The sequence below is a fragment of the Antedon bifida genome, chromosome 1 (assembly GCF_963402885.1).
Source record: "Antedon bifida chromosome 1, ecAntBifi1.1, whole genome shotgun sequence".
NCBI classification, from domain to species: Eukaryota; Metazoa; Echinodermata; class Crinoidea; order Comatulida; family Antedonidae; genus Antedon; species Antedon bifida.
The window spans coordinates 26,028,921-26,043,075 of NC_136226.1; the positions used below are offsets into that span (position 1 = coordinate 26,028,921).

The window sequence follows — 14,155 nt, forward strand, 5'->3', positions numbered from 1 at the left end:
GGATTTCTTTTAATTTGATGTCCTTTTAATTCTTTAAAGTACAAACTGTAGATTTATTCAGCTATTTACGCATAATTAGGAGAAATAGTGTAGATATAATAACATAAAGCAAAAAAAAAAAGCATGGTTTTTGTAATTTATTTTGGCTTGTTTGTATGTAAGGATAAATAAGAATGACTTATTTTCATCATTTTTTTTATTATGTTCAGCTGTATTTAATTGAAATATGAAACCATTGTATGATATCTACTATGATAGATAGAGTGTAGAAGTTACATAATTTCACTCTTAACTGGTTAAGAAATAATATTTTGAAGTGCAGAAGACTACTTTCAAGGACATGGCAATCAACTTGCATTTTAACATAAAATGTGCAGTACATTAATGCTAAAATATTAAACATATTTTATTGTTAAAACAATGTTTATTTACACATTTACCACATTAATGCTTATCTTTACTGCAATAATTAATAATAAATTTTAGCTGTATTGAGAAATTTTTAATGAATTTTAATATTAGATAAATAATGTGAATTTACTGTTTGATATAAAACAGTCATTTTTTGTAATATTAATTATTTGGATTGGTAAGGATTAAGTATTTAACTAAATTTACTGATTACTGTATTTTTAAGTTTTAGATATTAATTTATTGTTTGTTACAATATGTGGTAACAATTAGAACAATTCAGGTATTAATACAGTTAAAGTGAAGTTTTTTTTAGTTGTAAATTGTGTATATTGGATGGGAGGTTATAGGGTTTAAACTTGATTTTAAACTCTGTTTGCTTGGGGATAAGTCCCCATTCAAAGTGCATTTTAAAAAGTAGGTAAGAATTTGAGAACTTGGAAAGTACCGTAAAGTTTTAGGTAGGTTTTCCGGTTGACATGAGTGGAGTTTGGAGTATATATTTAAGAATTACTCTACCAGTAACAAGAAATGGGCTGGGCCCTGCAGATGCATGCTGTGTTTGTCGTGTTTGCAATGTTTACATCTACACTATTTACTGTAGCTTAGAATTAATAACTATCAAATATGTCATACAGTCGTGATATTAAAAATGTACTTTTATTTTGTCTAAACATTTGAAATTATGTTAATTCATACATATGTTGTAATTATATGGCATTGTTTTCTTTGTGCTTAATTCGCAGAAAATAATGTTTGCAAGAAACAAATTTTAATGGAGTATTAATTATCCTGGGAAATATGAGATGTGTCTTTAGATACAATGTTGTATTGTTTATGAATACAGTAAATAAGTGTTAGATAGAAAGATGTATTCTATTGGGGGTGAAAAAAGTTAATTTCTATATTTATATAGATAATCTGTGGAGAAAGGTCAAAGGTCCAGGTATGATTGACACCCATTTGTAAAGGTGTGTTTTTTGGGGACACAATTTTTTGATGTGACTTTTTTTTTTTACTATATTTTTTATCTTTCAAATGGCAGAATACCGGTACCGTTTAATATCCACGGACATTTTTTGACATTTCACCATTTGAGGTCGAAATAAAAGTTTTTGAGAAAACTGTTGTTGTTTGTTGTGGTTTTACAGTACTGTACTGTGCAGTATTAATTTTGGTTCTCGTCAGCGATTCGGTTTAATATCGGTAAACCTTGGCACACCTGTAGTGATATACGTCGGAGCGGATCCAGGATTTTGAATTAGGGGGGAGCGAATTTAAGTAATTGACACCCCTAGATGGAAATTGTAATCTTGCACAACACTTACCATGAATTTGATAAAAGTCATGATAAGTGGTCTGGTTGGCCTGGAAATGTCACTCATATATATCGCGCATCAATCGGCAAAACGATCAAACTTTTTCTGACCAGTAAACACAGTGACATAACATTTTTTGCGTACCATTGATTGTTCTTCACACAGAGTTGACAGTGTTTTGTTTTGTATTAATGCATAGACATGGCTGTTGAATTTTAGGGGGTGGTTAAAGCCTGTTTAGCCCCCGCCTAGATCCGTGCCTGTACGTATACTCCAGTTATGAGTAAAAATCACAGTAATACTAATAACATAAAAAAAAGACTGGCTTCAGCTTATGGCAAGTCAATGTAGTACCTCCATCTCCTATAACCGTAAACAACTGTGTTTCACTTATCCATGTTGTAATTGAACATATGTTTGAAAACAATAATTATTTTTTTATGTAAATTTATACCTGTACTTTAATACTGATGATGTTATTTTTAGAAGGTTCTTTGATGGCTGAATTCAGAATTGATTTAATGAAAACGTCAAATAGATTGGTTTTGTATGTTGGTTAATAACACTGCTCATAATGTGTCTAAACATGATGTATTGCTAATTATTAGCTCATTATCTGTATCAGTTCAAAGGATACCGACCTCGGACACCAATACTCATCATCTAATTACGCAAATACATGACGTCTTTAAATCTATTAGTACATTTTCATTTTAATTTCCCTTTGATGAACAAACAATATAATATAATGACTTGCATTTAATATATGTATTTCACTTTCACTAATTTGAAAGAAATCTTATAATAATTTGATAATGAATTGCATGGTATGTCACTGTTGATCACTACTTGTTTGGAAAATCCCCTACTCATATTGAGATATTAAACTCATCTCTTTTTTTTCATAAAAAACAATCTATGGGTAAAAAATACCGTTCCCTCAAGTCATACAGAATTGTAAATATTTTAAAATGGATCAGTTGTTTAAAAATATATCATTTAATCCAGCTTCAATTTATTATTTTTTAACGATATTAAGTTATTAAAACCAAAAGTTACTATAACATAGATGTCATTAAACTACAGTAGAGTGCTTGTAGTTTATATTCATTATCTTTTTATTGAAAAATTGTTGAAATAATTAAAAACATACAGAGTCAAAGTAAGCAGTTATGAAATATGTGATGAGTAATTCAGTTGACTTCCTACAGACAGCAATAAGCTGATTCTTTCCCATTCAATTTACCATAATGCAATATTTTATAGTTTTCATGCATCTCAAACCTTGTACAACAAACCGAGGACTGTGTAATAGGATAATTATTAAGAGGACATGTATTGCTTGGCTTTGCACATCCATGTCTAATGCATGCTTGCATTTGGCTAAATCCAGTACGGGAAATGCAGCATGACCATAATGATGCAAATTGTTGTGTAGGCTAGTAGTTGTTTTTATGTGGACCGACTTATGTACACTACTGTATATATAATAGTAGTAGTAGTAGACATCCCCCTGTCTTGAGAGAAAATGGCGTGCACCTTGGTTGGACCTCACTCACACAGCAACATTACAGTAGCCTCTCCAGGGTGCAAGAATATGGAAACCTGTATATACTGTACTTTTATACCAGTATGTTATTGTTAACATATTTATATTGTTGCCTATGTATTTTAATAGAGTTCTTTTTTTTTTTAATGAAAATCTACACAGGTTATAGATAGTTGGTAAATAAATACATTATACACAGAATAACTAGACACTTGATAGTACACATACATATTTTTATTCTGCAGAACGCTTCTGGTCTAAGAAAATAAATAGTGTTAGTTGTCATTCTACATTTCACAGAAACGTTTGTTTTCAAATTCATAACTACCTTTGGATAGCAACATTTTTAATACTATATTTTATACATGGCATGTCGATGATTCTTGTTGATAACCATAACTTTAGTCTACAATTTTCAACCAATGATCATATAGCTTGTTTCTATTGAGCACAAGAATACAGATTTTTCTTGCACAATTTCTAGCTCAATTTGACCTCATTTCAGATGTTCTTTGATTAGTGCAACCAATTTGACTATTCTCTGTTGATAACCGTCGATTGTTTGATCGTTCTTCACACAGTTTCCGCAGTCAAAAGTTAACCAATAATTGTTATGGCTGTGGAAACACGGCCACATGTGTAGTCATGATTTTATTTTTTTTTAAACGACACGGCTGTTTAGTTTTATGGGAGGCTAAACCTGTTTATGCCCCGCCTAAATCCGCACCTGGCAATCAACCACGAATGATCACCAAATGAGAAATCGGTTGGAGTTTTAGTAAAAATTAGGCAGCAAAATGATCTTTATGACAAAAAAAACTGTTTAAAATTTTTAAATAGACCATAATAAACATTGTTGATAACCATTGTTGCTGTCCAGTATTGGAGACCCTGTTATCTCTAAACACTTTTTAAAATATAATATTCATCTGTTTCATAAATCTGTTTTTGGTACATTGATTACATACGGAACACGCCAAATCGTGTATCATTTATAGATGCATTGAGAGCAGCGCTGAGACTAAGACCAAGGACTGTTCTGGTATCTGCTGGGTCTATAACACCATCATCCCATAGCCTGAAATAACATATGTAAATTGTTAACTTTTATATTCAACTTAAAACTCCACATTTCCAAAATTTTTCCCTATCAACATTGTTGTTATTAACAGTACATCAAATATTGTTTGAACTTTTATCTTTAATGGTAATAGCATTGATAAATAAATTCACTATTATTATTCTATTGTTATATACCGTAAACTGTATTTGAATGCCAAAGGAATAGAATATGTATGATGGTGTTTATCATTATCAATATATCAAAGCCTATGTGCTTCTTTTTGAGGTTTTACAGTATTTTTGCTATTTTCTTGACAAAAGTCCTATTTTTAGTAATTATTAATTTAATAATAATAATGTATTATTTATAGCCTACCTTGCACTGGAATAGTAAGGGCTTCCTTCACGTTCATATTTTTCTAAGATTGGTTTCATTAACTGTTCTTCCTCCTCAGCTGTGAACTACAAAAATCCATCTTATTTTATTGTACAGATTAGATTATGATAATTACAGGATTAGTGTCAAAGGCTATTGATAGTTCAACATTACATTTGTTTCAAACATGTAGCTATTACAACTTTCAGGGCATGTGATGCTTTTGTCTGCTTGTGCCAAACAAAACTTTGGAGACAGTGATATTCATAAAAGTTCTTTGCTCTGCTTAATCACTGTCTACACAATCAAACTTGATGTGACAACAAAATGCGATGTGCCCATATATGGACATGATGATGCCATATCACTACCATATTTGGGCACATAACACTTTCTTTGTCAAACTAGTTTGATAGTGTAGTCAGAACTATGCAAAACATGATTTGGTCTTTATTGTCTATTATAGAGACATTATTACTATACTATGTAATATTGTGTCTATACAATTATAGAAAAAATAAATAAAAGCATAAACTTTACTTCTTTTCCTTCCCGTTTACGTTGTGCTTTCATGACTTGAGCTAACACTAGAGCTGCTTGTTTTCCCCCCATCACTGATATCCTTGCATTTGGCCACATGTATAAAAATCTTGGCCTAGATAACAAGAACAATGCATAACAATGCACAGGTAAATATTTACTCATGTATTTACATATTTTTAACAAATTATTTGAACAGTTAGGATAGAGATCTTGTTTCATTTATAGATAATAGTATATTCATTGTTTTCTAATCTTACTCTCTACACCCTCTATTTACCAGCCTGTGCCTCCTTTGTTGTCTAAGTATTCTACCTCTTGCACTGATGAAGGGCTAGTGTTGCCTGAGAGCTTTGCAAATTTTTCTGGCTGTTTTACTTCATCGTTGATTTAGCTTTTTGTTTATTTTGTATCTCCATTAAGATCCAGCCACTGATAACCCACAGTATTGTCATTTTTTCAGTGATTTTCTTTTGGATTTATATATTCATTGATATTAATATAACCATGGACAATAAATTAGAATTTATAGGTCCATGATATAACCAAGATATAAATTGAATGAAGTATCTTACCCATAGGCTCTTCCACACATTCCATAGTTACCAGCACCAAATGAGCCTCCTACTATTAATGTAATTTTAGGTACTTTTGCACAAGACACTGCTGTCACCAACTTGGCCCCATTCTTAGCAATTCCACCAGCTTCAGCTTCCCTCCCAACCATAAAACCTATGATACCAACATTTAAACTGTCAACACTGCATTTACAAAATGACTATATTATATGGCTTTACCATGTTGAAACACCGGTTCTAATCAGATCATCGAAGTTAAGCAATGCTGGGCCTGGTTAGAGCTTGGATAGGCTGCTGTCTATGGAGCTGGGGTCCCATTAGGCATTTGAAATCAGCACTGCTGACTCTTATGGCAGAATTGCACCTAGTATCTGCCTCAGACATATTGACCCATGCCTTTCCTCTGGTCAAGGTGGACACTGAACGAGAGAAGCCCTTTATCAATGTTAGGGCCAATTTTATAGCTCCATGGGCCAATTAAGGTGCTTTAAACAGTCCTGGCTTCACGAAAGATGTCGGCCATAAACAATAAGTTAATGAATGGACTACTGTACCCCTGGCTTTGTTCCACCATGTATCCTGTACTCTAAGAGATGTACTTTTCCTTTTATTAACTATGACAAAAGGAATAATGTATCCTAAAGTAGAACCCCTATTAATGGAATACCTTCAAGACCCAACACAGTGTTGTGTCCCTTTATTAGTAGGGATGTCCCACTTATTAATAGGGGTCTCTCCTGAATAGGGGTTGGCTGTTGTGTTAAAACGTATACACCCTTCATTTATTTTAAAAGAAAGTGTACCCTTAATAGAATGATTGGGTTGTCAAGTATTGTTTACTTTTACATATTAATGTAGATTTATTCTTATTTATTAGAGATCTATGCACCGTCACCCACAGAAATGTTATAATTAATTCAGTAATTTGGAATTCAATACACCCACTTACCTGTTATATTTTGCATAAAAAGAAGTGGAATTTTACGCTGACTACAAAGTTCTATAAAATGTGTTGCCTGTAAAAGAAAATCGTATATATAATATTTTATTTTTATTTATTTTTTTATTAATTCGGTATAAAAAAAAATCACAACAATCCCAGCGGACAAACATAAAACAAAGAACAACACAATAAAAAAAAGCAAGTAAACAATCTTAATTACAGAAGAATGGGAGCATATAAAAAAACAAAATAAGGAGATTATAAAAATATACTAAATTATATATTTCATTAACAGCAAATTGTCTTTACATTTATTTAATATCATTTGAACAAAACTTACTTTTAGAGCAGAAGATGAATATAAAACACCATTGTTTGCTAAAATACCAACTGGATACCCATGTATGCGCGCAAAACCTACAAAACAAATGTAAATACTATAAATAATGCATTAATGATGTATAGAAACCAAGGAAGAACCCTTTTAATTTTCACTTTAATTTAGCCAGGATAAATACAAAATATATGCAGATTCTTCATTAAAATGATTCTAATTAAAGACCAAAACAAAATCTACCATTACAATACAATACTATTTTTGTATATACCAATACATTTGGTTTGAGAACAAAACTAGAACTGATAATGAGCTTTGATATGTTTGAAATAGTACAATAGGACCCCTATTAAGGGGACACCTTTGGGGCTCAACAAAGTGTCCCATTAATAGGGGTGTCCTCTGAAAAGGGGTTTTCTGTAGTGCTAAAACATATATTCTTGATTGTTTGTTTCATTAGAGTTCCCTTAATAGAGGTGTCTCAAAAGAGGGGTTCTATTATAATGTGGTATAACAAAAATGTTCTATAAAACAACATTTTACCTGTAACTATTGTGTCACCATACATTTGCTTAAATTCATCAAATACACTTCCATCAACAACCCTGCTTATCACCTGACGTATATCATAAACTTTACTGAAGTCTGTAGATACAATACCATACAACTCATCTATTGAATAAAGGGGCTCCTCTGGTTTCACAATGCTTACCTTAATGTTTGATGTCATGAAATAAGGAAAAGAATACAACATAAAGTTAGGGCATGTTCAGATCGATGGAGTTATGTTTTTGTATCGTAAGCAATGTCATATTATAATTAGTGTCGTAACAGCAAAGTGTTCATATTTGCTTAACTAACGCGTTTGTTTCAAACTGAAGTGTCACCGATTTGGGCAAACATCTGGTATGCAGGAGTAAATTTGATTGGTTAGAGGTCAAGATTGTAAATGCATGACTTTCGTATTGTAAGCGTCGTTAACTAATCTTGTACCTTAAGCTTTAGTAACGAACGAAATATCAGTGTCGTAAGAGGTAGCTTCCACTAATCTTTTCCTGGTTCAGACCTATGGAGTTGTACGCTTCCCAAGTTGTGGTAAAGACTTCCCAGTCCCAAACATGATCTTTAATTCTACACACACTTACATTTGGCGTATTTTGTCGGTTGAGGTTTGCTACAACTCGTCTTGCTAAATGTAGAGCATGTTTATCATTCTGAGCATAGTGGTCCGTTACTCCAGATGTTCTATAAATAATCACATTTTAAAATTAGGCCCAAAGATGATAATGTAATCAATTACAGTACTGTATTATAGAAAGCAAAATGCTGGTTACTTCAGCCTTGTCTTTTTTTTTGTATATATAAGCAAATTGCCAAGAGAAATCATTCACTATCCTTCTTAAAGGTGGCAATCCCATTCATAAGACAAACATATACACAAGATGCTCTATATAAAAAGTCTTATTACAAGTCTTTGGGAGTGGAGTCATTGTGTCTAACACACACGTAAAAGGCCCTTGATGTAGGCCATTTACAGCCCAATTAAAATTAGGACTTCAGCACACACCTGAATGTGTTGAGAATTGTAATTAGTAACAATATTAAACGACAAGGCCTGTTGTATATTATGATTGATATATTGATTCAACAACAATAGTTTCAACAGGAATGAACATTAGGATAGATTGACTACATAGATTGTTCACTTTACCTTTTTCCTTTTTATTCTGAATTTTTCTATTTATGTTATACTGTAGTTTTCATATTTATAAATATTTTGATTTGTATTTTAGATATTTTAAAGTTAATTAGTGTTTTCAATTTATATGTGATTTATGTATGTGGTTTGGAGTATTGGAGAGCCACTTTGATAGTGCTTACACTGTTGGCAATCCACAGGGTACTCCATCCACACTTGTTTGTATAATGGTGGTTTCTTTCTGTTTGTATACCTGGAAATTGAATAAATAAATAAAATAAATACCTGCAGTGCATATCAGCCCCGCCTAGATCCTCTGCAGACACCTCCTCACCAGTGGCTGCTCTCACCTTTAAAAACAAGTTATGATTGTTTACTAATTAAACTTGGCACCCTCTAGGATGCAATGCAAGGACTTAAGTGCAACGCAAGCGAGTTGACCAATGACAAATGTTGCAACTATACTATACTTGCATTGCATACTAGCAGAATCCAATCATTAGAAAACATAATTGGGTTATTTAAATAAATGGTTATGTGTATTTATTGTATTGCTTGCATACACATATGTTTTTTAAACTGATATTAATTCTTAAATATATTGAGTTAATGGCTCACATTTTTATCTTATTTTTATTAATTTTTTAGAGTATTCCTTTTATTTTAATATTATATAGTAACATTTATGCTTATTTACATTTCTTTTTTCTGATCTATATATTTGTTTTCCTGTCCAGTTTCTCATCATTCTTTTATTTATTTTATTTTGTCATTTTTTATTTATTCATCTCACTTACCAATGGTGGTCCAGCTAGAAATATTGTCCCTTGTTGTTTAACTATAATACTCTCATCTGCCATGGCTGGGACATATGCGCCACCCGCTGTACAGCTACCCATTACAACTGCTATCTATCAATATGAGGAAGCAAAATATAATCATGAATTTTGAATCATGAATTATTAAAATTGTGTACACAATTTACCATATTCACCAATTTGGTTTGTAGCACAAATACAGGCATGAAGTTTAAGAATTCAGAAATGGCATTCTGGGTTTTGAATGTAGGTTTTTAATCATCATATGCCCAGCAGCTGTACATTTATCTGCTCATCTTTTTTACTTTATGTTTTCAACTTTTATCTACTGGTATATATTTTTTATATTAATAATTATTAATTTGTCAAGGCAATCCCACCACAAAATTTTGCCATCGTCCACTACCTTTTTTCAATAATCTCAATCTGTCATTACTGTTTTTTTCTCTTATTGTCTTTTTGACGAAATAAATATCTTAATTTACCTGAGGTATACCCATACTGGACAATGTTGCTTGATTGAAGAAGATTCTACCAAAATTATCCCTATCAGGGAACACTTCATCCTGCCTTGGCAAATTAGCACCACCAGAATCAACTTTAAAACAATTAAATTAAACAATTATTTTTATAAATAAAACAAAAATGCCATTGTTCCTTTTACACTTACTGACACTGACAGTCATTTAAAAATGTTGTTTTCCATGCAAAAACATCCCAATCTACCCTTTCTTTCTCTTAAAGTTAAATATTTGTTCATTTTCTGCCCTTTTGCATAGGTCTATTAGTGGAGCTGCAGCTTGGTGGTTAACATGCTTGCCTTCCAATCCCAAGGTCCAGGGTTCAATCCTGACCTAGTGCCAGGGTTGTAACTCCCGACTCTTTCAACTCCACTCCCTAAGCCTCAAATGCACGATAAACTATACAAAAGTTTATCCATCCTGTAATTGGCAAGTTTGTGCATGCTGTTGGATGAGTATGAAATAAAAAAAAAAAAAAAAAAAAAAAAATTATTTTGTATTGCTTTGTACTATTTATATAGATATTTACTGTCAATGGCAACATTATTGACTTACCGAGGTATATACAAGGCAAGTTGTTTTCTCGTGCTATGTCTTGCGCTCTCAGATGCTTCTTAACTGTGATTGGATAATATGTTCCTGCTTTCACTGTCGCATCATTTGCCACTACCATACATTCAACACTACAAATAATAATTGGTATTTGTTAAGAACATTTAAATGTTCAATTGTTTTACATATTTGAGAATATAATTTTGTATGACAGTATAAAACCCCTGTTTGACACCTTTTTGGCCATTTTTCGAAAAAATCCCTGTACTAGTGTATACACCCGTCCTGATGGTGTCTGGTGATAGGGAATCTACTGTATTTCGTAATTCTATTTATTCTATTTACTGTACTTTCATGATTTGGCCTTCAATCCAGATGTCTTACTTTATCATTAACATTTACATTTACTTAATCAAAAACATATTTCTGATTATTTCTTTTACAGAAAATGTTATTATTTCATCTTATTTCTTGGAAACATTATAACAGATAATAGAGATATTTTTAATAGAGGTATTTTATATTTATTTTATCAATCTGTTTTACATTTTTGCTATACAGTATGGTTAATGGGCTGACGAACAAAAACCTTCATAAATTAGAGAAAATAATTATAGCAACTAGTAAAATAATTGGAATCATGTATGTTAATACATTAGAAGAAATTGCCACAGAAGCTGTTACTGAGAAAAGCCATCCACTCAACAAATATGTTTTCTTTAACAGAAGTGATAGAATTCGCTTCCCTATGATGAAAACTAATAGGCCTAGATTACAAAATTCTTTTCTCCAATCTGCTATGAGGCTTTTTAATGCAAATTTTGTCAGGTGAACTTACTTTTATCAAATTTTTATGACATGTTTTCTAACATTTTTATGATATTTTTTTACCACTGCCATATTTTTACTTTTTTATGTAATTTTTGTATTTGTTGCTTTTTTAATTTACCCTTTGGTGTCATACTGCTTGTATTTTACCAATTTTATCATATTTTATTAATCTTTATATGTGACAATTTCACAAATATTTATGATTAAATTGTGAGTAATAATAAAATTGTGATTATTGTCCAGCCTACCCGGATACTCGTCCAATACCAGTGATTATTCCTCCAGCTGGGACCTGTTCACTTCCATATAGTTCATAACCAGCTAGTTGAGATAGCTCAAGAAATGGTGAACTAACAAAAGAATTGAAAATTCAAAACACATTATATAATAAATAACCCAATTCAATCAATATATCAACATATATAACAACAATGGGGTTGTGTACCTCTTCATATAGTAAATTGGTTTGGAACTCTGAATCAATATCATTAAATTGCAAAAATAATACTGTACAATATACAGTAGTATAAGCTTAGTTCCCACTACAGTAGGACAAGAAATAAGTAATAATATAAGTAAAATAAAAAAAGAGATAAGGGAAAGGGAAGAAAAGAAGAAGAAAAGAGAGAAAGAAAAGTGAAAGGAGAAGTAAGGGGAAAAAAAAAAAAAAAAATAAAAAAAAATAATAATAATGATAATAATAATCATAATAATTATGAATAAATAAGGGAGTCAGTTTCTCTCTGTAAAAGAATAACTAAATAGAAAAGAATAACTAAATAGAAATTCTCTGTAAAAGAATAACTATAAATAGAATAATAATACACAACCAAATACAGTAGAGCTAGCAAAACAGAGTTGGAGGAGCAGAGTCTTCACATATGAAGTTGGCTCCAAATATGAAGAAGAAGAAGAAGAAGAAATAACTTGCATTGTGCCTACGACGTCCTTGCAATGCGTAGTACTCTTTTAAACTGTGAATCGATATTGTTAAATTGCAAAATATACTAAGATAAACAATTAAAAAGTATATTAATACTGTACATAAGTACTGTACAATACGTATATAAGCTTGGTTTACACTAGGACAGGAATTTACTTTACTCGTCCTTGCGATGCCTATTACTCTTAGTGGAAACCAAGCTATATAGGATGTACTGTATACCATTCATTAATTTTCCCTGAATGTTTAGGATACATACCCGGGATCCAACAGATTTGTGATTCGATCTCTTGGTAGCATTTTACCCTGTGAGACATGTCTCTCAATATATTTTGCTCCACCTCCTTGAGTAATCACACCAACTTTTTCTTTTAACTCTGCAACAAGATCTTGCATCTTGCCATAATTATCCTATACAGTTAAATCACATAATTTTGGTTATATCATATTAGTGCAATACAATAACTTTAAAAGTACTGTATTTATTTGAATAAACTTACCATATATGGTAACATGTTTTATCAAATAAATAGTGTACCCCCTTATAATATAAAATACAACACAATTAATATCGAGAAGTGATAAAATAAAGTGAAAGTTGTATCAAAATGCTTGGTAACGTGTAGATCTTGACAATCAATGAATTCTTCTAGAAATATAATATAATGTAATACAATATTGTGTATGCTTGTTGCGGCGCGTTTATTCGAGGGGGTGGGGGGCGCGTTGGGCCTTTATTTGTGGGTTATTTATGTGATTAAATACGGTATATAAAATACGAGGCCTAAAAATAATTTTATTTATATACCTTCTATGCATAGAATTTTCTATTCTAGTTTTTTATTGGTTGGTTTATTTATTCGCGTTATTTATTTATTCTCCATGGTTGGTTGGTCTGCGATTTATTTTAAAGAATCATTATTAATTACAATAAATATTGAGCAGTCAGTTAATTTTTAAATATTTTAAAAATCACACTCATAGTGTATGTCATGGGCCCTATTTGAAAAGTCATTGTAAGGCCTAGGCCAGCCGGCCAGCTCAGGAGATAAAGCAGATTTCTAGTGCGCCAGAGTGCCTCTAACATGGTGGTAATTATGCTCAGTCTACTGGTTGATTGACGGCCGGTGGCCTAGCAATTACATCTGAGTTTCTAACCTTATACTGTGTAGAATTTTTGTCGGGTGCTGATCCAATAGTTGCAATCTTTTCTCCATGGTAATTTCTAGTTGAAAATTTAAGCAACCTGACAGACAGTCTAGAAATACAACCGATTTTATTCATCCTATTTTACAACATAAACATCCAACATTCCACCAATGTGTTATTTTAGAAGTGTGCCACCAACGTTGATTATGTCTCCGATATATAATTGTTATTTTATCCAATTTATACATTATTAATGTGAAATTAGAGATTAGTTATTCCAAAACAAAAGATAACTGTGATAAGTGATGTTTTGTGGTTTAAAAATATTTTATTAACTGATTTAAAATTGTTTCTGAAAAGAAAAATATATATAATGTTAAATTACTTTATATATCATTTATATCATACAGTTATATTTGGCGTAGATAGTACTGTATGACCGTTGTTTTTTCATGGAATTGGCGACCTATCCTATTCTTTTTTGGAAGGGTGCCTTATTTATAAATACTATATATTATTATTATCTG

At 31.5% G+C, this 14,155-nt stretch overlaps 1 protein-coding gene across 2 annotated transcripts; it reads right to left on the reverse strand.

The window, feature by feature from the left end:
• Nucleotides 1-3,483: 3,483 nt before the first annotated feature.
• LOC144851745 (methylcrotonoyl-CoA carboxylase beta chain, mitochondrial-like) lies at nt 3,484-13,797 on the reverse strand. 2 transcript variants are annotated; one of them, XR_013614227.1, is made up of 16 exons: nt 13,638-13,797; nt 12,739-12,890; nt 11,785-11,886; nt 10,709-10,836; nt 10,118-10,230; nt 9,612-9,725; nt 9,100-9,164; nt 8,261-8,360; nt 7,659-7,827; nt 7,119-7,195; nt 6,785-6,851; nt 5,833-5,989; nt 5,258-5,372; nt 4,718-4,803; nt 3,806-4,357; nt 3,484-3,763 (listed from the first exon to the last, which is right to left on the reverse strand). XR_013614227.1 is itself a non-coding variant. In XM_078709379.1 (15 exons), the coding sequence occupies exons 1-15, from the start codon at nt 13,761-13,763 to the stop codon at nt 4,240-4,242; spliced, it is 1,689 nt and encodes a 562-aa protein (XP_078565505.1). In that variant the 5' UTR covers nt 13,764-13,797; the 3' UTR covers nt 3,484-4,239. The 2 variants fall into 2 exon arrangements, 1 of the variants encoding a protein (XP_078565505.1); XM_078709379.1 differs by having other exon boundaries at nt 3,484-4,357.
• Between the last annotated feature and the right edge of the window lie 358 nt (nt 13,798-14,155).